This window comes from Microtus oregoni, unplaced genomic scaffold, assembly GCF_018167655.1.
Source record: "Microtus oregoni isolate MIOR12 unplaced genomic scaffold, Mior012 000052F_ref0000163, whole genome shotgun sequence".
In the NCBI taxonomy this organism is placed as follows: Eukaryota; Metazoa; Chordata; class Mammalia; order Rodentia; family Cricetidae; genus Microtus; species Microtus oregoni.
In genome coordinates, this window is record NW_024543828.1 from 14,968,005 (window position 1) to 14,992,443 (window position 24,439).

Sequence of the window (24,439 nt, forward strand, 5' to 3'; positions counted from 1 at the left end):
AAGATAAAAGCCCAGAAGGAATAGGTAGTGAAGATAATTTGAAATAAGAAAAGCTGGCTAGAAACAAGCCAAAGTATGGCTGGGTATTCATAATTAAGAAATAAGCCTCTTTGTATGATTTATTTGGGAGTTGAGTGGTGGGCTCCTCAAAAAGCCAAAAGAGTAAAATATCACACAGTAATTTTTGCATTCCATTGTGGGGCTCAAAAATATATCTAGAGCCTGTGAAAGCTGAAAAAAAATAAAAAGAACTTTAAGAGGTGCTAATGTTCAGCTAGCAGCACTAAACTAGAAACAAGTTTAAAAAAAAAAAGGCTTGTGACAATTCAAGTTCTGGCTTCCATAGCTAGCAAGGTTTAAAGAAATTCTCAGGAACCTCAGACAAGCTTTGGGCTTGTCTCTCATGACCTGATCTGAGAGTGGGCAGAGCCAGTTGCTAGAGCACGCAGAGGATCCAGGTATAGCTTAGCAATCTAAAGTTTGCTTGTGCAGTCAAAAATAGCTAAAGATAAACAGCAAAAGAGGTCCAGATTGGGGCGGGGGAGGGGGGAGGACAAAACAAAACTTCTAAACTGGTTCCAGTGTGTTTGACAATGTGCTTAGGCTAGAGAAAATGGGTATAGGCAGTCATAGGAAGAAATAGATTAAAAAATAATAAAAAAGTAAAGTCTTTAAAGAGACAGTACAAGTAGTGTAAATGAAAAAAGCCATGTAAAGATGGGAAACATGGGGAGTCTGGATCCTGTATGTTATTGTGTTGATTTTGAAGTTTTTCAACAAGAAGCTGTGGATTCATTGCAGGTTGATATGGATCTGGTTTGATTGGGGGAGAGCTCTTGAAACTTGACAGATGATAGCTATCAACAAAGGTTATAACTGGTCTTTCCAACTTGGCCATTATTTCAAATTTTCTTTTGGGGATCCTAAAAGTACTTTGCCCACATTCCATAGGAAGTAGTCTTTGGTTATTTTGTGGGACATGGATGTTTGTTATATTTAGGCTGCTGTAGAAATATAGGATAAAATAACTATCTCAAATATTTTGCATTGGCATGGGTTTTGGTATATAAGTATAAATTCAGTCAATTTTGTTACACTGCTGAAATTTGTTACACTATATATGTTTTTCCTCTTGTTTAAAGGACTTTTGTATATTGATACAAATTTAAGGTAATTTTTGTTATTGCATATCATTTCTACTCTTTAAAAGATTTTCATATGTTGATAAATATTTAAGGTTATTTTGTTACAACATATTGTATGTTTCTGCTCTTGTTTAAAGGATTTCTGTATGTTAAGTATTTAAGGTTATTTTTGTTACAACATATTGTGTATATGTTTCTGCTCTTGTTTAAGGTTTTGTATCTAGGTTATCTAGGTAGTTCATTTAAAAATGTAAAGTAAAATTCTAGTTTTTGAAAGCTATCATGATGAACTATTTAGGATAATAAAGAAATACAGGTCAGTAGTTAATTCATCTATAACAATCAAATTTGTAGATATATGCTAGGTATGCTTTCCAGATCATACATAGTTTGATTTTAGATAGATGGCTTTCAAACCTTTCAAAGATCTACAGTATATGGCATTTTAAATGTTTTTTATTTAAGCCTTTACATGACAATGAGACACATCTGCTCCTGACAGCACCAATTTACTTCAGAGATGATGGGTGTAGTAATTGGGGCGGCAGTGCTGCGTTCTCAGCACCCCCGGCCGCCTGCCCGGCTAGCTTATGCCCAAAATAATTACACAGACACTGTATTCTTTTAAGCACTGCTTGGCCCTTTAGCTCTAGCACTTACAGGCTAATTCTCACACCCGATCAACCCATCTCTAATAATCTGTGTGTAGCACCCCAAGGTGCGCTTACCAGGGAGATTCTAGCATAGTCCATCCTGGGTCGGAGCTTCATCCCTGGAGCGGGGCATAGCGTCTCTCTCTGAGGCATCTGCTCCCGAGAGAGCTGTGGAGTCTCTGAGCTCACTTCCTCTTCCTCCCAGCATTTTGTTCTGTTTACTCCTCCCACCTATCCTCTAACCAATAAAATGGGCCAGGGCAGTGCCTTTATTAGCCAATGACCTTCCTCCATCATTTCCCCTTTTTCGGTTTAAACAAAAAAAAAAGCTTTAACTTTAACATAGCAAAATTACATATAACAAAACAGTTATCAAGTAAAAGTTACAATAATCTTTATCATAACTAAGGAAAACTATAACTATAACTAACTATTCTTAACTCCATCAAAGACTCCAGAAAGATACAATACTACCTAAGCAAACAAGAAAAAAGCAACTTTTAAAACTCTAGAAATGACAGAGACATCTCGCTGCCTGGACAGTCACCCAAAGTTCCTCTGTACCGTTGGGGCATCCATCTTCAGCCTTTAGGCCCATGGTATCCAGCAGACATTTCCATAAAGCAGGAAAATTCAAAGTCAATTCAGTCACTATCTGTTGTGTCCTGCAGAATGTCTCGCAGACTCTTTCATGAATCAGGAACCCCGAAAGATCATCTCACCTTAGGCAAGTTCAGTAGTCCTCTCTCTGCGGGTTCTCTGTGTCCAGTTTATGCAATAGTCCAGGCAAGAGAAGTTTCTTGCCCAAATGGGTATCAAACTCCATAAGGTGCCTCTTCGATGCCCATCTTCCTCTTGAAGTAGATTGGTGCTGCCAGGAGCAGAGTGTCTCATTGTCATGAAAAGTCCTATTCTTATAAAGACATGAAGAATGTCTATCTAAAATATATCTCTATATATCTAGAAAATCTAACTAACATGACTACAAGCTTTACTATTATCAATGATTATCCATTAACAAAGTATATTTCTTAATTATACAGTACGTATTTAAATGAACTACATAATCACAATACCTTAAACAAAATCAGAAACACTTATACATATAACAAAATTGACCGTAAATCTCTATCAATAAAGCAAAATCTATACTAATGCAAATTATTCATACCTATATCATATCCCCCTTTAAATGTAAAAGAACACTTATAAACATTTTTTGGGAATATGGGCGCAGTTATTTCTCTCCAAACTGCTTCCTGCTGAATGGGGGCATCGTTAATTAGGTCTTTCATGGTATAACCTGTGTGCTAGTTTCATCTCAGTTGGCAGTTGAGCGAAGCAATTTTCTGAAGGCGTGCACAGGAACCATTCAGGAGGACGTGGTCCATCATACCAAATCGGAATAGAAGAAATGAACAGCGTCTCATCCTCTGTGAAAACAAAATAAGAAACTCCTTTCCAAAGTATCATATCCTTAGATCCAAATTCATAATATCTATGTTGGATTAGTTCAGAAGTATTTATAAATAAATATCTTTTAGCATCTGTTTCTCCTTCCTCAACATTTAAACAATTCAAAGAGAGCATAATAGCATACAGTATCAAAATTCTCTGTGTATTTTCCATCTTTGTGCAGCTTTGTTTTAACCTCTATTTTGTTTATTTTTACTTTTAACTCTTTGCTTTTTGAGACAGGTTCTCTGTATCTTTGACCTGAAGTAACTCTGTAGACCAGGCTGTCTTTGAACTCTCAGAGATCTGCCTGTCTCTGCCTCCCAGGCATTCAGGATTAAAGGTGTACACTACTACACCTTGAACTCACAGAGATCTCTTTGTCTCTGCCTTCTAGGCACTGGGATTAAAGGCGTGTGCTACCACACATAACAACTCTCTTCCTTTTTTTTGTTTTTTACTTTAAGAACTTCAACTTTTAGTCTGCATATATTTTTAACACAGTGTAAACCATTTAAAAATTTTCTTTGTCTTTGAATCTCTCTTTACTGTATATCTCTCTTTTTTTGACCACATGAGTCTTTAATTTACCAAGCAATCTCAGTAGGACTAAAGGCGTGGCTTTGCCAGCTAGATCCAGTCCATTCCTTAGCTTTCCAGCCTCATGGCGGATATACAGGCTGTAGCCATGTTTACTGCCACAACTGTATGGCATTTCAAGGTCCCTGCCAGCAAGTGAGCTACAACAGACAACACTCAAGTCCTCTCTAGGTAGCCGGCAATCCTGCCTCAAACAGTCAGAGTTTGCCCTGGCAGGATGGCCCAGAAAGCCAGCATTTTTAAACAACAGGTTTTTTCCTGCTGCTGCTGAAAACCGAAAAGCATGTGTTCAGCTTTTCGTCAACACCATTTAAGTGTTTCGTGGCAGGACCTCTTAATGAGCTGCAGGCTTTGCAGCTAAAGCTGAGTCAGGAAGCTTCTCTTAGAAGAAAACGCATGCTTGCCTCTAACAAGCAGAGCAGACCCGAGAACACAGCAAGTCTAGTTGTCATCAAACAAATCGTAGCACTTTACTCCAAATGCTCTATTCAAAAGCTCTGTCTCCTGTAGGAGCCAGACAGAGATCGCAATGGCAGCACAGCCCCAGGAAGTCGCGCTTTAAAATGACACAGCATTTTTTCTGCTATTGTTGCCGAATCAGGAAATCTCTCTACAGCACGCCACCAACAAACAGCAAAAATCTGTGTTAAACTCTCTTTCCCTTATTTTTAAGCCTTTTCAGGTTTTTTAAGTGGGTTCAGTTGTCCACATGTCTGGGCGCCAACTGTAGTAATTGGGGCGGCAGTGCTGCGTTCTCAGCACCCCCGGCCGCCTGCCCGGCTAGCTTATGCCCAAAATAATTACACAGACACTGTATTCTTTTAAGCACTGCTTGGCCCTTTAGCTCTAGCACTTACAGGCTAATTCTCACACCCGATCAACCCATCTCTAATAATCTGTGTGTAGCACCCCAAGGTGCGCTTACCAGGGAGATTCTAGCATAGTCCATCCTGGGTCGGAGCTTCATCCCTGGAGCGGGGCATAGCGTCTCTCTCTGAGGCGTCTGCTACCGAGAGAGCTGTGGAGTCTCTGAGCTCACTTCCTCTTCCTCCCAGCATTTTGTTCTGTTTACTCCTCCCACCTATCCTCTAACCAATAAAATGGGCCAGGGCAGTGCCTTTATTAGCCAATGACCTTCCTCCATCAGATGGGCATTGAAGAAATTCCTTTTGGAGTTTGCTATCATTGTGGCAAGATTAGCTGTTTGGGAAAGAAGCTGCTCTTGCTTGGACTGCTTGACAGTATGTTGTATAAACTGGACATGCAGGACCCACAGGAAAGGGACCACTAGTGAACTTTGCCAGACTGAAAAAGGTGGAATGATCTTCAGGGTTTCTGACTCACAGAAGAACTATCAGACATTCTGCAGGTCACAGAGGAAAGTGAATGAAAAACTGCCAATATAAGTGGGACAGTCTGTCAAATTTCCTGCTTCATTGAAAAGTCTGCGAGATCGTATTGGTCTGTAGGCTGAAGATGGCCCCAACTATGCCAAGGAACTTTGGGTGACTGTCCAGGCAGTCAGATGTCTATTTCATTTCTAGACTTTTTAGAAGTCGTCTGCAATCCATTTTTTGTTTATTTAAGTAATATTATTTTCTTCTGGTGCGTTTGATGGAGTTGAAGACTAGATAGTTATAGTTTCAGTTTTCATACCTATGATAACAAGTTAGTTAGGTATAAAATTTTGGACTTGTGACCGGGCGGTGGTGGCTAAATTATAGTGCAAAACCCAATGCTGTCCATCAACATTTATTAATAGGTATAAATGGTTACATTGGAAAAGGAGGAACAAAACATCTTATTTCTAAGTAGCCATACATTTTGTGGGAGGGGAAGTAAATGCTATATTTTTCTTTATACTGGAGCTAAAAACACACAAAATTATTATACAAGATTCTTTTTCACACATTTCAGGTTGACACTAACTTTGCACTTGTTACAGAAAATATTTAAATAAAGTAATTACTCAGAGGTTTTAGCTTTTAAAATAATCTGCAGAGTCAAAATGCCATTTGTACAAACACTGAAATTTTTCTTTCACAAATTAAACTCAGGAGATATAATTATAACCTTAATTTTGACACAAACATTTTCTCTATGACGATGTGTGAGGGGTCACTGACTACGCTGAGAAAATTTATCAAGCATAGCCTCTATTTTCTAGTTTTTCTCTTTCCTATATCAACTGTTAAGTCTGTAGCTCCAAATTGCATTCACTATTTTGACTAGGAAGAAATTCTCTATCCCCATTTCGTAAATTACCGAAGAAACAGAATCTGTAAGCAGTTAAAATATTTCTCTCTTATTATTACCTGTAGTATACACATGAAAAGCAATAAAAACAAATCCATTTATTTTTCTTGGAAAGGTTGTACTTAGTCTTATCTGAACCGAAATAATCTGGACAAGGTCTGTTACTGTTCTACCACTGAAATAAGAGACCATGGTCATACTGTGTTTAAAGGGGGGGGGATTCAAATAGTTAAGTCTAAACTTAGTACTTTAGGAAATTCTATTCCCTTTAACATTAAGTAAACTAATGAGGTTGATGGCCTGGGTTTAGAACTCTCCTTGTGTGCCCACACTAGCATTGATTTTAGTGCCATTGCTTGTAGAATCGATGAGAAACATTTAAATTCTGACTGCTTCTCCTTCCTAAATATGTCATTGTCACTTGTTCGACTCCAGGCAACTAAGTGCCTTGGTTGTGGAAGTGTGCTATGGGATTGATGAAGCTGTATTTTAAATAAAATGATTAGATCTTGTATGGAAGCTCCTACTTTGGACATTATATTTTTCAGATGACCTGAGAATTCAGGTAGCTGCTTTCATATTTCTATTTGAGCCTCATCTTACTACATCTGCTGCTATGAATGTTGAGTCCAAAATTTTACCTTTCATTTTCTTCCTGTAGAATCTCCAGCAGTTTTTTTTGTTGTTTGTTTATCTTTTTGTTGTTTGTTTGCCTTTCCTGTTAGACCTTCTTGCTAACAACCCACATAGATTGTTAATAGTCCATATATTTGTGAGAAAGATGTTTTTACTATATGCTTATATATTGGTTTTGTTGGTGGTTTTGTGAGTTACGGTTGTAGTAGGTTAGTTTATCATTAAGAATAAATTTTACAGTTGGAAATGCTGAAATTAGTTTAGAACTCTTCCTTTTAGAAAGTAATCTGTCTCAGTATTGGAGCTATTTGTGATAGTCCCTCAGTAAAGTAGGGCAGCAGTTGGATTTGAATATATGAGCACTTCAGATAAGACTAAGATTATTTTGGAACAGACCCTTGCCAAATGTGTGTTGGTTCATTTTGCTCTCATAATTCCTTTTTCTGTGTATCTGAGTTGTATTCAACACCACTTCCTGCCTCCCTTGTCCTTGATTTGGCTCATTTCCACAAGAAACAGTTTTACCATCATTCACCAATACTAGGGATAGAGGTGGAAAATCGGTTTAACATAAACTACACTGTCAAAAGCAAGTCTACAGACACATTTACATTAACAGTTCCTTATTTCACATCCAGCAGACATTACACAAGAATGTAGATGGATTCTTGTTGGTGTTGACATTTAAAAAGAACAGGTGGGCCCAATGAACAGGTTTACTTTTCTACCATATAAATTGTTAATCTCCACAAGCAACACATATGATGGTAAAACTATGCTTGCTCAGTAGGCCATTGTTTAGTGGATATCAATCCCAAGATGGCTACCATATTCATCCTAAATTCATTTGAACTTGTGTTGTAATTAAGTACTCCTGGACTATGGGAAAGAGTTTGAATGTGTAAATGTAGCTTTCTTTGAAGGCAGAATTGAGTTCTATGAATCCACTAGGATTATTACATTTTATCTCTAACAGTTCACACATGCAGATTCCACTGTCCCCCAGTGGATATTGCAGCTGCAACCTGAATTAGGTTATCTGAACCTAAAATTGTGTCTGCTAGGTTTTCTTTCCAGAAAGCAATTAATTAAATTGAGGTGCTCTTTCCCCCCTATATTTAAACACCTCGGTAAAATGTCATTTTTCTGATATAAAATATTTCAAATCCAGTCTTTAATCTTAAAAATGCCTTTATATCAATGATGATTAAAACTATCCACAGTAGATAGGACCCTATAAATATACCAGCTAATTATCTTTTTTCTTGCCAATGTTTGAGCTGTAGTAACTATTGGTTAGAATGCAGTAGAAGATTTTTTTTTTTTTGGAAAAAAGTACACATCCTAAACACTAACTTTGATACTCTCAAAATTTAAAATATATAAGTTAACCAAAATATACAAACACGGGAAAGCAAAGCAGCTAAAAATTAGCTGTGACACACCCTGTAGAGTAAATATCTCATTGGCACACGTTAAAAAATTAACACATCGTTAAGAAACAAAACCTCAACAGTCCCCACAATTAGAAGTTATGGTGTCTTGAAACAAAACAGAAAGGCCAGGTCTACCTAGAAACCACAAGCTGACAATTCTTTGGAGTCCAGTCTCCCTTTCATGCTGTTCATTGTGTTTATTGAACCAGCATGGGCAGCGTGAAGCACTGTAGAGCAACAAAGACAGGCAGGTTGATTTGCCTTATCTGATCGCTGGTAGGTACTGCGGACCATATCCCTCAGCTCTGTCGGGAGATGGGTGTGAGATCCCGAGGAAAGTCAGGAATCTGTGCGGCAGCTATTGTAGCAAAGTGGCACCAGGAGCTTCAACAAGACAAGGATAAGAACAGCAAAGCAAAGGGATTAAGCACGCAACTGCATCTCTGCTGACTGGGGCAATTCTGCTTCCGTTGGTTTTGTGATGGATCTAGTATTTATAGTTACAAAAAGGCAAATTATAATAGCAGTAAAACAGAACACGAAGAATGTGGCTATAAAAGACGGAAAATAATAAGAGTTCCACTCCTTGGCGGGGGACCACGAGGGAACCATATTTGCGGTCACCTCTGAGAATGAGGAATTACAAATGTTCTCTTGAATTTCAGAACAGATGATGGTGGGGGGGGGCTTGACTTAGAGCCGAGTTGTAACTTGTTCTTCCTGTTTATCACCCCATTTGTGCATGATCAAGTCACAAGCCTCTCCCCAAGTTTCAAACACATCCTCTGATGAGTCTAAAAGTTTAGAATTTGAGGAGCAGATGCTGGGTACACAGTGAAAAGAGCTGGAACAGGCTAGGGGGCATTCACTGCTCCGAGCAGCACCCCGGATTTCACCTAACTCTACCTCACTGAGGTTCAAATCGCTTTTAGAACAGGCCTCTGCCTTCCCTTTCTCCATCTGAGAATATCTGATGTCCTCCCACATATAATGCTGCTGGGCAATGGCATCGGAGATGGTGTATATTGGCTCTGACGTAGTAGGTTCAGAGCTCTGACCATTAAACTTGGAAAATAGGAGACCCAGTTTCTTGAAAGAGGGGCCCATGAAGGACCGTTTGCTTGACGACTCTGCTTTTGACTTCTCGTGAGTACCACTGGCTCTTGGCATGGTTCTGATGAGAGGTGCCTCATGGCAGGCCTTTCTCTTGCAGCCTAAATTGAAAGAGACGCTCTTAGATTTGGCCCGTGCCCCACCACTGCCATCATTGGTATCATCCCTTTGAGAGAATTCAGCACTGCTAGTGGAAAAGCTTCTTCTTTGTTGTTTTCTGTTTCCCAAGAGGTCAAGTACTTCATATCGAAAGCTTGAGATGTCCTGTTTTAATTCCTAGCAAAAGAAAGAAGACATGTTTTGTTAGGAATAAAAAAAAAGGTCTTTAAAGAAGATACTTGGAATTTTGGATAGGCTGTTTTACATAGTAATAAACCAATAAGCACACATTATACTGTAAAAACCTTTCATTAGTTAAGCACAGAAAGACTTCTGTGACCAGTGGAAAAACTACAGTGGGTAAGGTTTATTTCAGAACCTGTGGAACAAAAACATAAACTAATCCCTAACAAAGTAATAACTGGGATGGAAAAATGGCTTAGCAGTTAGGAGTACTGGCTCCTCTCCCAGATGACCTGGGTTCAATTCTCAGCATCCACATGGCATCTCACAACCACCTGTAACTCCAGTTCTAGGGGATGCAACAACACCCTCTCCTGGCCTTTACCTGCATGAGTGCACACATGGTGCACATACATATATGCAGAAAAATGCACATATAGGCACAACACTCTCACACACAAGATGTTAAAAATAAAGTGCTTGCTCGCAAGTTATTTGATTAGAAAACTGGCTCTCCTGAGTGTCTGAAGGAAAAGGACAGCTGAAGAAGAGAAGACCTTTAGGATCCAGGAAGGAAACTGAAGAAATGAAGTATCAGGTGATGAGACAGTTGCTTGCATACTATTAACTTGTTCCTTTAGAGGTTTTCAATGTTTAAATCTGATCAAGTCATTCACATGCTTAAAATGTCTTGGTAATGTGTCTTGTCTTAAGGAAACACTATAAATACTGTATCATGGACTACAGGGCTTTTCGGTACCTGGTACCTCTCCATCTCCATTATCCTTTTTCTAACTCCCCTAGCTTCTATACTCATGAACTGACATGCAATAATAACTTAGTAAAGTGATTGGCACATTGGTCTTCAACACCTAATTTCCATCTGTGGATTAAGGTAATAGAATTCCCGAGTGCCTTCCAGGGATGTTATATATCTGTGTGTGCATGTGTCATGGATCCTGGGATAGGGTTTTTATTCTAGGCTCTACTGATATGTCTGGCAGGATAGTTTTTGTTTGTTTGTTTGTTTGAGACAGGGTTTCTCTGTGTAGCTTTGGATGCTGTCCTGGCACTAACTTTTGTAGACCAGGCTGGCTTCGAACTCACAGAGATCCGCCTTCCTCTGCCTCCCAAGTGCTGGGATTAAAGGTGTGCACCACCACCGCCCAAATTGGTAGGATAGTTTTCTATGATGGAAAGCTATCTTGTTAATTGTGGGATTGTTAGTAGCAACCCTCTTTGTACCCACTAGATGCCAGTATGACAATTTAAAACATTTCCAGATGGCCAAATGTGCCCTAACTACATAAATGCCCCTGTGTGAGAATCACTCTTTTAGGTTGATACCAAGAGTGGAAAAATTCTACTATGTAATTGTAGTTTCTTTAGACTTAAAATTTAAAAATACATATTCTGGATTTAATTGCCGATCTTTTAAAGAAGGCATTTAAGGCCTCCAGGCATTTTCTCTTTGCTGCCTTATCCCTTAGTATGCATTCTTGCTATATCAGTTAAGTAAATTATTCTCCACCCTGATATTATCAAAGGAAAGAACAGGTTCACTTTGGTAGTAAAACTGATTGTAACAGACATTGATAAAAACCTCTCAACCCCAAATTGTGTGTGGCCCCAATCTGAGACAAAAAATTATAGATAATAGTGACTATGAGGAGAAGAATGAACCTCTCCCCCAGAGATAAGTTCCCTAAATGGTTGTTCAGTGTAAAGTGATCAACACTGAAGCCATGTAAATGTAAATAACAAAAACACAAAATGATGTGGGATGTCCTTCTGTGTATATGTGTTGCTTTTATTGGTTAATGAATAATGCCATTTTGGACAATGGTTTAACAGAGTAAAGCCAGGCAGGAAAACCAAACAAAGATATATAGAGAGTAGGTGGAGTCAAGGAGATGCCATGTAGTTGCTGAAGGAGAAAGATGCCAGAACCTTTCCAGTAACCCACAGCCTCGTGGTGATACACAGATTAATAGAGATGGGTTAGTTTAAGATGTAAGAACTAGCTAGGAATATGCCTAAGCCTTTGGCCAAAGAGTGTTGTAATTAATATAGTTTTGTGTGATTATTCAGGTCTGGGCATCCAGAAAACAGCACAGTCTCTGTTTATACTCAAAAAATTGTATGTATGTGTATATATATGTATATATACATATATACATATATGAAACAAAAAAGAAGCTATGAACTATAGAGTTGGGAATATGGGAGAGATATGGAGGTGTGTAGCTGGGAGGAGCAGGAGGAAGGATGAAAAGTAATATTCTATTTCAATTATAAGCATAATTTTTTTTTTAGAAAAGGAAAAATTTTCTCCACTTACTGGATGGCAGATAATTCCAAGACAGAATAAGAATTGCAGGGACTAGAGACATGGCTTAGTGGTTAAGAGAACTGTGCTCTTCCAGAGGACCTGGGTTCAGTTCCCACTACCCACATGGTGGCTCTCAACAACCTGCTTACCACTACTCCCTGGGGCAATCTGACACCTAGACAACAAATGTGCAGGCAATGCACACACACATAAACTCAATTTTCAAAAAAAATATAAAGAATAATTTTTAGACTAATAAGACTTGTAATTGAGTTTTTCTTGCACTATATGAAAATATAGGAGAGAGAGAGAGAGAGAGAGAGAGAGAGAGAGAGAGTGAGAGAGAGAGATATTTACCCACTTCATGATTAAATTACCTTAAAGTTTTCTTCTGTTAATCCCTCATTTGTTTTGGAGTTTCTTGTCATTGCAGCCACATATCTCTTGACTAAATTTTTGATAACTTCCTGGAATTGAGAAAGCATGATGAGGTATTCAGTTTTCTGTTCAGACTATCAGGTAAATAAAGAATCCGCGCAGAAGACTCACTTAGATCATCTTTGCCATAGGAAATCCTCACTGTACCTAGAAGTTTTCTGCCAAAAAACTTAAGTTCATTGAGTTACTAAGTCATTGCATCTCTGAATTTTGGTGGCAGAGTGTGCCAGTTACCATTAAATTTACCCCAAAGGAAGAATTTCTACTCAAGTATAAAGTAAGCATGTAGTGTGTGTGTGTGTGTGTGTGTGTGTGTGTGTGTGTGTATGATGAAAGTATTATATCCCTTGAATGCTCATATTCAATTCAATATCCATTCCTCTGGGATGGATTAAACTTTAGTATTTTTAGTGAAATAGGGGGTTTTTCTCTTCATGAAGTTGGGAGTCACTAAGTGAGTTAGTAAATTTTTTGTTTGTTTTGTGTTTTGAGACAGTTATTTTTCTGTGTAGCCTGGGCTATGCTGAAACTCATTCCGCAGACCAGCCTGGCCTGGAACTCACAGAGTTCCTCTGCCGCCCAAGAGCCAGAATTAAAGGCATGTGCCATCACCACCTATCACGAGCTAGTAATTTTATGATCAAGATATGTTTTATAGAATCAACCTACACTTCACTTTTACAGGGAATGCCTCTATTAGCCTCAGGTTTAATGTTTAATGGAACACACATGGCTGCCAGGTTGGTATTGACGATTGCTGCTGCTTACTGCAATGTGCCAGGCGCCATCCCCACTGAATTTTCCCAGCCCCATAATTTAGCTTTTACTGTTATTCCTGGTTTAAATCCCCACTGAATTTTCACCACCCTGTAATTTAACTTTTATTTTTCTTCCTGGTTTACAAATGAAGAAGCTGAGGCTTAGTGTTGTTAACTGGCGTCTTCAGGATCACAGTGCTAGACAATGGAAAAATTAGATTTCAGTTCTACTTCAAGCTGATTCCAGAGTCTATAGTAATAGTTAATAATGCTGTGGCTACCGTTTCTGCTACTCGGTGAACTTCAATAAGTCAGTGAGATGCCCAGGAAATGTCCTGTTAATGATGTTTGAAGCAGAAAGTAAAAGCAATGAATCTTGCCTAGGTGTTAGCATTTTCTATCATGATTAGAGATGGAGGTAGACATAGTGAGGAAAGGGTCACCTATGAAACACTGTACTTTGTGTTGCTCATTGCTATTTGTGCCTAAGATGAATAAAATTTGGGAAACCATTTGTGGAATAAGGTTGAGTTTCCTTTCCATTAAACCTTGTAGGATATTTTTCTGTTTGGGTTTCTTAAGATAAAGTTTCATGTAACTCAAGATGTAAACTTGTTACATAGTTGAGGATAACCTTGAACTTCCGATCTTTTTGCCCCCATCACACTGTTTAGATGGCATTGGGGATCATATTCAGGGCCTGATGTGTGGTAGGCAATGAGTCTGCCACCTGAGATATGTCCCCTACTCTGCATTTATTTTGATCTAGAACGTTAAATATAGTCTTTTATCTGTGATTTTCAAAGATTACTTTCCATAAATATCTCACATATCTGTGTGCTTAGTTGTCTTCTGGTTGGTCCCATCAGAAGCACATATCTGCTCCTTTGATTAAAGTCATGTTTATAATTTAGAAAGATCTGTGTCCTGATAAAAGATTTTACTTCACTGAAGTTGCTAATAATTTCCTCATATTCTGTATTTGCTACTTATTGTGTATTCCCATTGCTGTGTGTGCTTTTTGTTCGCAGTAAGTTTTTGCCCATCTGGTCAGTTAATTTTATTAGCTTTAATGAAGTAATATCTCTCATTCCTGAAAGATGATAGGCTTCTAAGGTGTCTTGCTTTTACACAATGATTTCTCTAATGTGTGTCTTAGTGTCTTGTGTGCAATAGGTACTCATTTACTCATTGACTGAGCAACTACTCATCTGCTGCTTAATCTCAAGGAAGATAGCTTTCTAAGGTATGGCTGACTCACATCCTTATGAGGTAGTGTTAAAGGGATATCAACAGAGATATCAAGCAGTTGACTCCGACCTGATGAATTACTTCAGTCTTGAGTGAATTAGTCTTTCAAGGGTTCCTACCCAAGTTAAGTTTAGACATAGCTAGAGTAGAGTTTGCTTCTCTACTCCCACAGAACTGATCAAAAACTGTTGTGTTTAGCCCCCAATGGGTAAGCAGTACCTGATAATGTTGATTTTGGACCAGGCTATCAGCATGGCGCTCCTGTAATTCAAAATGGACAGAGAGGTTTTCATCAGTTGGCTAGCACTTAGCCATTTACCCACCCCAAGAATTTGGTAAATATTAGGATTGTAGAATGATACAATAGCTCCTCCCTGACAGATAGCAAGAACATTAGTTGGAATTATTTTATAATATTTATGATAGGAACTGTCATAAAGAAGGGGAAGGAAGAAAACAGTTTCTTGTAAAAAGAGACAGATTTTTTTTGTCTTACTGTGAAGCTTCTCAAGTTGTGTCTCCGTCTTCCATCAGGGTCTCTTTTTGGACAGAAGGTGTTATTGAACCAATTGCCAAGATACATAAATGATTTGGGACTGGGGATAATGTTGAAAGGAGGTGGCAAGGTACCACCTTCATCAAAGTAACTCATCCATAGCTTTGTTCTTGCAAATTTCCACTCAATGTCAGCATGATCCTATGAAAGACACAAATGCAAGTTGGGAGAGACAGAAAACCAGGAAATATAGATATGTCTAATTTTAGCCTCTGTAATTGCTTCTGTAGAGGACAACCCGGAAGTAGCTATATAAACTTGAATTACATATACCCTGTAAGTGCAAATCACATTGATTTGGCAATCCACTTTGAGAAATAAATCTTACTGGGCTTGGTAGTACATGCCTCTAAACCCATCTACTCAGGGAATTGAGGCGGGAGGATCATGAGTTTGAGACTGGCCTATGCTATATAGTAAGATCCTACCTTAAAGTACAAGAAAAGTTAATAGGGGTATGACTTCGTGGTAGAGCATTTGTTTAGCATGTAGAAAACCCTGGGTTCAATTACTAGAAGTGAAAAATCAAAAAACAAGATGGTGGAAGAATGAAGGATGGCATAAATGGAGGGGGTTGCAGAAAGATTATACACAGGGTTCTTCAGTATAGTATAGTATAGTGTAGTATAGTAATAACAAATCACTGTAAACAACCTAAATATTCAATAGTAGAAGGCTATTTAAATAAATGATATTTCAACAACAAAATGACTTACAATCTAATTCTAAAATATAGGTAATACTTTATGTATAGAATATATATGAATATATGCATCTGTTGAAGATCCTGAGTGTAAAAAATATATACTGTGAGCAAAAATCTCACTTAATTCAACTGAAAAATTACATATTTACATATTTTGGCAGATGTGTATATACCAAACTATAAATCATGGTTATTTTCAAGAGGTGAAGATGGGGTTAAGAAAGCTTTTTTAGTTTATAATATTGGGAGGTGTATGAGAGAACTGAATATTTTTATTGTTTACCAACTAAAGCCATTAGCAAATGGAAAAAACGATTTTTTTCCATCTTCAACTGAAGGTTCTTCTAAAATTCTTTAGTGCAACAAGGTATTTGTATGTCACTTTTCCCCAAACCAAATTCTTTGCCATTGAATTTTACAACCAGCCTCAAGCTGACAGTGGCATGCATGTTGTGAAATGTTTACATGTACTCTTGCACATGTATATGCACATGCGCACCCCCACACCCTTAAATAAATGAATAAGTGAACACAAAAGACCAAAATCTCTGTAAATAGATATTTTTCAAGGGGCTGCTGTGCAGATCAATTGGCTATCTGAAGAGGAATTGCAAACCTATTCCACTTGCTTGTGTGAATTTCAGGATGTTATTTTACATATACCATGGACTGCTTGCTTTCAAGGCTAGGGGATGATCTGTGCTATTATCAACAAAAAGGCAGCATGACTTTGAGTTTAAAATAAGCTGAAATAATATGATGGTCAAATGCAATAAATGATCCTCGATTATCTGTAAAGGACATGCTTGAGATAGAAAGGGAACTCTAAGTTAGTAACTACCAATATTAAACTTCTCAGCTGTGTTATGGTCATTGAATATGTGACACAGCATTTTTGAACAAAATGTCATGATATTTGCAACTTTGGAATTTTCAAAAAATTTAAGGCCTTTCCATTTATGCATTATGTGAAGCTTTATTTATTTCAAGGGCCATGATAGTTTAGAATTGATTGTTCATACCCATTAACTTTTATCTTAAAATAACATTAGATAAAGAGTTCCTACTGTAGGAGTTGGGCAATAGCTCAGTAATAGCATACACATTTAACTTCTAAAGACTTTGCATTCCAGCATTTCCACCAAAATACAAGACAAAAACTTGGTTCATCTGGTATATGAAATAATGGATTCTTTAAAGTCTTTTTCTGAGATAGGGACACACTTGTGGCATATTAGTTAAAGATATGTTACATTTGTTTATGCTGTGGAACGGTTGTTTAATGATGCAAAGATGTGCTGCATTCTTTATGTTGCATTTGTTTAGCTCTATGAAGCTGTGTTACTTTGCGTGCCTAAAACAACTGATTGGTCTAATAAGGAGCTGAATAGTCAATATCTAGGCAGAGAAAAGTGTAGGTGGGACTGCAAGGCAGAGAGAGTATATAGCAGAAGATATCTGGGAAGAGAAGATGGAGGATCAAGAAAAGGAGAAGGAGAAGAGGACATTAGGGGTCAGTTACCCAGGTACACAGCAAGTCATGGAGTAAGAAGTAAAGAAAGGCATATGTAGTAGAGAAAGATAAAAGTCCAAAGGCAAGAAGTAGAAGGAATAATCTAAGTCAAGAAAAACTGGCTTGAAAGAAGCCAAGCAAAGGCCAGGCACTCATAACAAAGAATAAGTCTCCGTGTGATTATTTGGGAGCTGGGTGGCAGACCTCCTTAAGAGTAAAGAGTAAAAAAAAAAAAAAACCAAAAAAAACCCAAAAACCAAAAACCAACTACACTCACTAAATAGTCTTGGCTTCCCTGGAACTCTTTTTTTTAATGAATTTTTTTAACATAAAATTAATTACTTATAATATATTTTGCATGAAAATACACTGTGACTGTAGCTGAATGAACCAATGAATGAAAATTCATGTTATGGTCCTGTAGGAGACACAAAGGGGTTATATTATGATCTGGAGTCCCAAGGAAAATTCCCACGAGAGATTTCATGTGAATGAATGATGTCAGCAACAGAAAAAAATTACAGAATGAAAATATCTAAAATGTATACAGTGTGTCCCACATGTGATGTATTCTTTTTGAATGATTTACATCTATTATTAGAATTAGGTGTTTTAGGCAGGCAAAGTAACACAACTTCACTGAGTTAAACAAATGAAGTGTAAACAAAGGCAACACATCTCTACATCGCTAAACAAAGGGTCCAGAGCACAAACAAATGTAACACACCTTAAAATAATAGTCTACAACAGGGAGAAACGAAAAGAGAAGAAAAAAGAAAAGAGAAAGAAAAAAAGCCAGATAATCAGATGGAGGAGATGCACACCTGTCTTCCAAGTGCTCAGGGAGCAGGAGAATTGTGGGTAAGCCCCACCCGTGCAACAAAGCAAGAGCCCATCTAGTCCTAGGTCTGGATTTTTGAAGACAATCAATGAAGAATGTCAATAATTATTGCTCAAAACAAATTTACAACTTCTTGTAGATAGCAATTTTATACAAGGATCATAAATAAAAAAAATCATTAAAAAATTAGTCAAAGAATTTTACACTCGGCCTACACTTCCTGGTCATCCTACAGGGGCTATACTGCCCAATACCTCCTCTCTCTTCCTATCCCATCCAGCTTACATCCAGATCCTCCCAACCCCTGTCTCCCACCCTCCCTCCCTTCTTTGGCGGCATAGCACCTCCCTGCTCAGCCTGCTCGGGCGCTGGGACCGAACCCGAATCGGGAGGGCAAAGGGGAGGGCGGTAGCTCCTTTGTCTCCATAGCCTGCCTGATGCAAGCAGGGTGGGCCCTTTGTTTGTGAGCTAACCAAGCAGCACGGAGATCCGATCTGGACACCAGGAGAAACATCACTGGGGAGTGACATCACTGGGAAGGTACATCAGTGGGCAAGAAGACCTGATCCTGTAAAAGAAGATCCATAGGGGAGTATTGGGAGGAAGAGATGGGCAGACGCCAATGCAAGAATTCACCCAACAATCTGAAAAACAACACGAAACCACCAGAAGCCAGCGACCTCACAACAGGAGGACATGAACACCTTAATCAAGAAGAAGTAGAAAGCCGGGCGGTGGTGGCGCACGCCTTTAATCCCAGCACTTGGGAGGCAGAGGCAGGCGGATCTCTGTGAGTTCGAGACCAGCCTGGTCTACAAGAGCTTGTTCCAGGACAGGCACCAAAACCACAGAGAAACCCTGTCTCAAAAAAAAAGCGCTTTTGGCTCGTCGGCCATCAGTGAGGCAACATGGGTCACCAGCAGCTCTACTGGAGTCACCCGCGGAAGTTCGGCCAGGGATCCCGCTCCTGCCGCGTCTGCTCAAACCGCCACGGTCTGATCCGGAAATACGGGCTGAACATGTGCCGCCAGTGTTTCCGGCAGTACACGAAGGACATCGGCTTCATTAAGTTGGACTAAGCGACCTTGAATGGGTTCTTCAATACTCTACCCAGTGGAAAAGATGAACGCCAGTCTTTGTACATAAGAATAAAACAAAGTGAAGACCTTCAAAAAAAAAAGAAGAAGTAGAAAAAACTGACTTCATGAAAGTGATTGACACCCTTAAACAGCATATAAAAAACGCCCTTATAGAAATGGATGAGAAGTATAACAGAAAGTTCGAGAAATTGAGTAAATCAGTGAATGATACCGTAGGAAACCAAGGAAAAACAATCAAGCAGATAATGGAAACAGTTCATGACTTGAAAACTGAAATGGAGGCAAAGAAGAAAACACAAACAGAGGGCTGGCTGGACATGGAAAATCTAGGTAAATGAATAGAGACTAAAGAAACAAGCATAACCAGCAGAATACAAGAGATAGAAGAAAGAATCTCAGATTCTGAGGATAACATAGAGAAAATAAACACACTGATCAAAGAAAACAGCAAGTCCAACAAACTCTCATCACAAAACATTCAGGAAATATGGGACACAATAAAAAGACCAAACCTAAGAATAATTGGAGTAGAAGAAGAAGAAGTGCAGCTCAACGGTCCAGAAAATATACTTAATAAAATTATAGAAGAAAACTTTCCCAACCTGAAGAAAGATGTACCTATGAAGGTTCAAGAAGCATACAGAACACCAAATAGGCTGGATCAAAAAAAAAAAACATCCCCTCACCATATACTAATCAAAACACAAAATATACAGAATAAAGAAAGAATATTAAGAGCCGCAAAGGAAAAAGGCCAAGTTACTTATAAAGGTAAACCTATTAGACTTACACCTGACTTCTCTTTGGAAACCATGAAAGCCAGGAGGTCCAGGATAGATGTACTCCAAAAACTAAGAGACCATGGATGCAAGCCCAGACTACTATATCCAGCCAAGCTTTCGTTCACTATAAATGGAGAAAACAAAATTTTCCAGGATAAAAACAAATTTAAACAATACGCAGCCACAAATCCAGCCTTACAGAAAATAATAGAAGAAAAATCACTAACCAAGGAGTCCAACAATGACCACAATAACTCAGACATCTAGAGACCCTTCACCAGCGCAACTCCAAGAAGGGAAACACACAAACCCTACTACTAAAAAAGTGACAGGAGTTAACAACCACTGGTCATTAATATCACTTAATGTCAATGGACTCAACTCACCTATAAAAAGGCACAGGCTAAGAGATTGGATACGAAAACAGGATCCAACATTCTGCTGTCTACAAGAAACACACCTCAACCATAATGACAGGCACCTACTCAGAGTAAAGGGCTGGGAAAAGGCTTATCAAGCAAATGGACCTAAGAAACAAGCAGGTGTGGCCATACTAATTTCTAACAAAGTTGACTTCAAACTTAAATCAATGAGAAGAGATGGAGAGGGACATTTTATACTCATAACAGGAACAATTCATCAGGAAGAAGTCTCAATCCTGAATATCTATGCCCCTAATATAAAAGCACCCACATACGTAAAAGAAACATTACTAAAACTCAAGGCAGCCATCAAACCGCACACACTAATAGTAGGAGACTTCAACACTCCTCTCTCACCAATGGACAGGTCAATCAGACAGAAACCTAACAGAGAAATTAGAGAATTAATGGAGGTAATGAAGCAAATGGACTTAACAGACATCTATAGATTATTCCACCCAAAGAGGAAAGAATATACCTTCTTCTCTGCAGCTCATGGAACCTTCTCGAAAATTGACCACATACTCGGTAACAAAGCTAACTTACACAGTTACGAAAAAATATTAGTAACCACTTGTGTCTTATCAGATCACCATGTATTAAAGTTAGAATTCAACAACAATGCTACCCCCAGAAAGCCTACAAATTCATGGAAACTGAACAGTCAACTGCTGAACCGTACCTGGATTAAGGAAGAAATAAAGAAAGAAATTAAAGTCTTCCTTGAATTCAATGAAAATAAAGAAACAATATACTTGAACTTATGGGACACTATGAACGCAGTCCTAAGAATAAAGTTCATAGCACTAAGTGCCCACTTAAAGTAAACAGAGAAAGCACATATTGGAGAATTAACAGTCCACCTGAAAGCTCTAGAAAACAAAGAAGCAGACTCACCCAGAAGGAGTAGAAGACTGGAAATAATCAAACTGAGGACTGAAATCAACAAAATAGAAACACAGAAAACAATCCAAAGAATCAATGAAACAAAAAGCTGGTTCCTGGAGAAAATCAACAAGATTGATAAACCCCTATCCAAACTAATCAAACGACAGAGAGAGAATACGCAAATTAATAAGATCAGAAATGAAAAGGGGGACATAACCACAGACACAGAGGAAATTCAGAGAGTCATTAGATCTTACTACAAAAGCCTGTATGCCACAAAACTGGAAAATGTAGAAGAAATGGACACTTTTTTAGATAAATACCATTTACCAAAATTAAACCAGGACCAGGTGAACAATCTAAACAGACCTGTCAGTCGCGAAGAATTAGAAGCTGTTATCAAAAACCTCCCTACCAAAAAAAGCCCAGGACCAGATGGTTTCAATGCAGAATTCTACCAGAACTTCCAAGAAGACCTAATACCTATACTCCTTAATGTATTCCACAATATAGAAACAGAAGGGTCATTACCAAATTCCTTTTATGAAGCTACAGTTACTCTGATACCAAAACCACACAAAGACTCAACCAGGAAAGAGAATTACAGGCCAATCTCACTCATGAATATCGACGCAAAAATCCTCAACAAAATACTGGCAAACCGAATCCAAGAACACATCCGAAAAATTATCCATTATGATCAAGTAGGCTTCATTCCTGAGATGCAGGGCTGGTTCAACATACGAAAATCTATCAATGTAATCCAGCATATAAATAAACTGAAAAAAAAACCCCATATGATCATTGACATTCAGCATGTCAAATGCTGAAAAAGCATTTGACAAAATTCAACATCCATTTATGTTAAAAGTATTGGAGAGATTAGGGATACAAGGGTCATACTTAAATATAATAAAAGCTATATACAGCAAGCCGACAGCTAACATCAAATTAAACGGAGAGAAACTCAAAGCCATCTCGCTGAACTCAGGAACACGACAAGGCTGTCCACTCTCGCCATACCTCTTCAATATAGTGCTTGAAGTTCTAGCAATAGCAATAAGACAACATAATGGGATCAAGGGGATTCAAATTGGAAAGGAAGAAGTTAAACTTTCGTTATTTGCAGATGATATGATAGTCTACATAAGCGACCCCCAAAACTCCACCAAAGAACTCCTACAGCTGATAAACAGCTTTAGTAATGTGGCAGGATACAAGATCAACTCCAAAAAATCAGTCGCCCTCTTATACACAAAGGATATGGAAGCAGAGAGGGAAATCAGAGAAGCTTCACCATTCACCATAGCCACAAACAGCATAAAATATCTTGGGGTAAATCTAACCAAGGAAGTGAAAGATCTATTTGACAAGAACTTTAAGGCATTGAAGAAAGAAATTGAAGAGGATACCAAAAAATGGATGGACCTCCCTTGCTCTTGGATTGGGAGGATCAACATAGTAAAAATGACAATTCTATCAAAGGCAATTTATAGATTCAATGCAATCCCCATCAAGATCCCACCAAAATTCTTCACAGATCTGCAGAGGACAATAATCAACTTTATATGGAAAAACAAAAAACCCAGGATAGCCAAAACAATCCTATACAATAAAGATTCTTCTGGAGGCATTACCATCCCTGACTTCAAACTCTATTACAGAGCTACAGTAATGAAAACAGTGTGGTACTGGCATAAAAACAGAGAAGTCGACCAATGGAATCGTATAGAAGACCCGGATTTTAACCCACAAACCTATGAACACCTCATTTTCAATAAAGGAGCTAAAAGTATACAATGGAAGAAAGAAAGCATCTTCAACAAATGGTGCTGTCACAACTGGATGTCAACCTGTAGAAGAATGAAAATAGACCCATATCTATCACCGTGCACAAAACTCAAGTCCAAATGGATTAAAGACCTCAATATCAGCCCGAACACACTGAACCTGATAGAAGAGAAAGTGGGAAATACCCTACAACAGATGGGCACAGCATATCTCTTCCTATGTATAACCACAGAAGCACAGACATTAAGGGCAACATTGAATAAATGGGACCTACTTAAACTGAGAAGCTTCTGTAAAGCAAAGGACACTGTCACTAAGACAAAAAGGCAACCTACTGACTGGGAGAAGATCTTCACCAACCTCGCAACAGACAAAGGTCTGATCTCCAAAATATATAGAGAACTCAAGAAACTAGACTTTAAAATGCTAATTAACCCAATTAAAAAATGGGGCACTGAACTGAACAGAGAATTCTCAACAGAAGTTCAAATGGCCAAAAGACACTTAAGGTCGTGCTCAACTTCCTTAGCAATCAGGGAAATGCAAATCAAAACAAATTTGAGGTATCATCTCACACCTGGCAGAATGGCTAAAGTCAAAAACACCAAGGATAGCCTTTGCTAGAGGGGCTGTGGAGGAATGCTGGTGGGAATGCAATCTTGTGCAACCACTGTGGAAGTCAGTGTTTCGGTTTCTCAGGAAATTCTGGATCAACCTACCCCTGGACCCAGCAATACCACTCTTGGGAATATACCCAAGAGATGATCTATCATATGACGAAAGCATTTGTTCAACTATGTTCATAGCAGTATTATTTGTAATATCCAGAACCTGGAAACAACCTAGATGCCCTTCAATGGAAGAATGGATGAAGAAAGTATGGAATATATACACACTAGAGTACTACGCTGCGGTAAAAAACAACAACTTCTCGAGTTTTGCATGCAAATGGATGGAAATAGAAAACACTATCCTGAGTGAGGTATCCCAGACCCAAAAAGATGAACATGGGATGTACTCACTCATAATTGGTTTCTAGCCATAAATAAGGGTCACAGAGTCTACAATAGGTGAACCTAAAGAAGCTAAGAAGAAGTTGAACCCAAGGAAAAACATATAGTTATCCTCTTGGCTAAGGGAAGTAGACCAAATTGCCGGGGAGAAAATTGGGATCTTGGAGGTGGGGTGGGATGGGGGTAAGGGGAGATGGGGAGAGAAAAGATAGAAGGGAAGGAGGGGGGACATGGGGAAATAGGAGGATTGGGATAAAGGAAGGTTGGATCGGGGAGCACGGAACCACAATTCTTAGTTAAGGGAGCCACTTTAGGGTGTGCAAGAGACTTGACCCTAGTGGGGCTCCCAGGTGCCCAAGCTGAGGTCCCCAGTTAGTTCCTTGGGCAGCTGAGGATAGGGAACCTGAAATGACCCTATCCTAGAACAATACTGACGAATATCTTGCATATCATCATAGAACCTTCATATGGT

The 24,439-nt window shown here is 38.6% G+C and overlaps 2 protein-coding genes across 2 annotated transcripts in view; one reads left to right on the top strand and one right to left on the bottom strand.

The window, feature by feature from the left end:
• Positions 1–8,477: 8,477 nt before the first annotated feature.
• LOC121437522 (short transient receptor potential channel 5-like) overlaps positions 8,478–24,439 on the bottom strand; it is a 146,404-nt gene continuing 130,442 nt past the window's right edge. The window contains exons 7-10 of the mRNA XM_041637388.1: positions 14,852–15,052; positions 14,575–14,616; positions 12,286–12,375; positions 8,478–9,570 (exon numbers count right to left, since the gene is read on the bottom strand). Of these exons, the coding sequence (XP_041493322.1) occupies positions 8,875–9,570; positions 12,286–12,375; positions 14,575–14,616; positions 14,852–15,052 (1,029 nt within the window). The 3' untranslated portion in view covers positions 8,478–8,874. The remainder of the gene's footprint in view (positions 9,571–12,285; positions 12,376–14,574; positions 14,617–14,851; positions 15,053–24,439) is intronic.
• LOC121437521 (40S ribosomal protein S29-like) lies at positions 18,853–19,054 on the top strand. Its single transcript, XM_041637387.1, has one exon. The coding sequence runs from the start codon at positions 18,880–18,882 to the stop codon at positions 19,048–19,050; it is 171 nt and encodes a 56-aa protein (XP_041493321.1). The 5' UTR covers positions 18,853–18,879; the 3' UTR covers positions 19,051–19,054.

Bases quoted from the DNA above. Each gene is read 5' to 3' on its own strand.
- LOC121437521 (XM_041637387.1), top strand. From the start codon at position 18,880: ATGGGTCACCAGCAGCTCTACTGGAGTCACCCGCGGAAGTTCGGCCAG.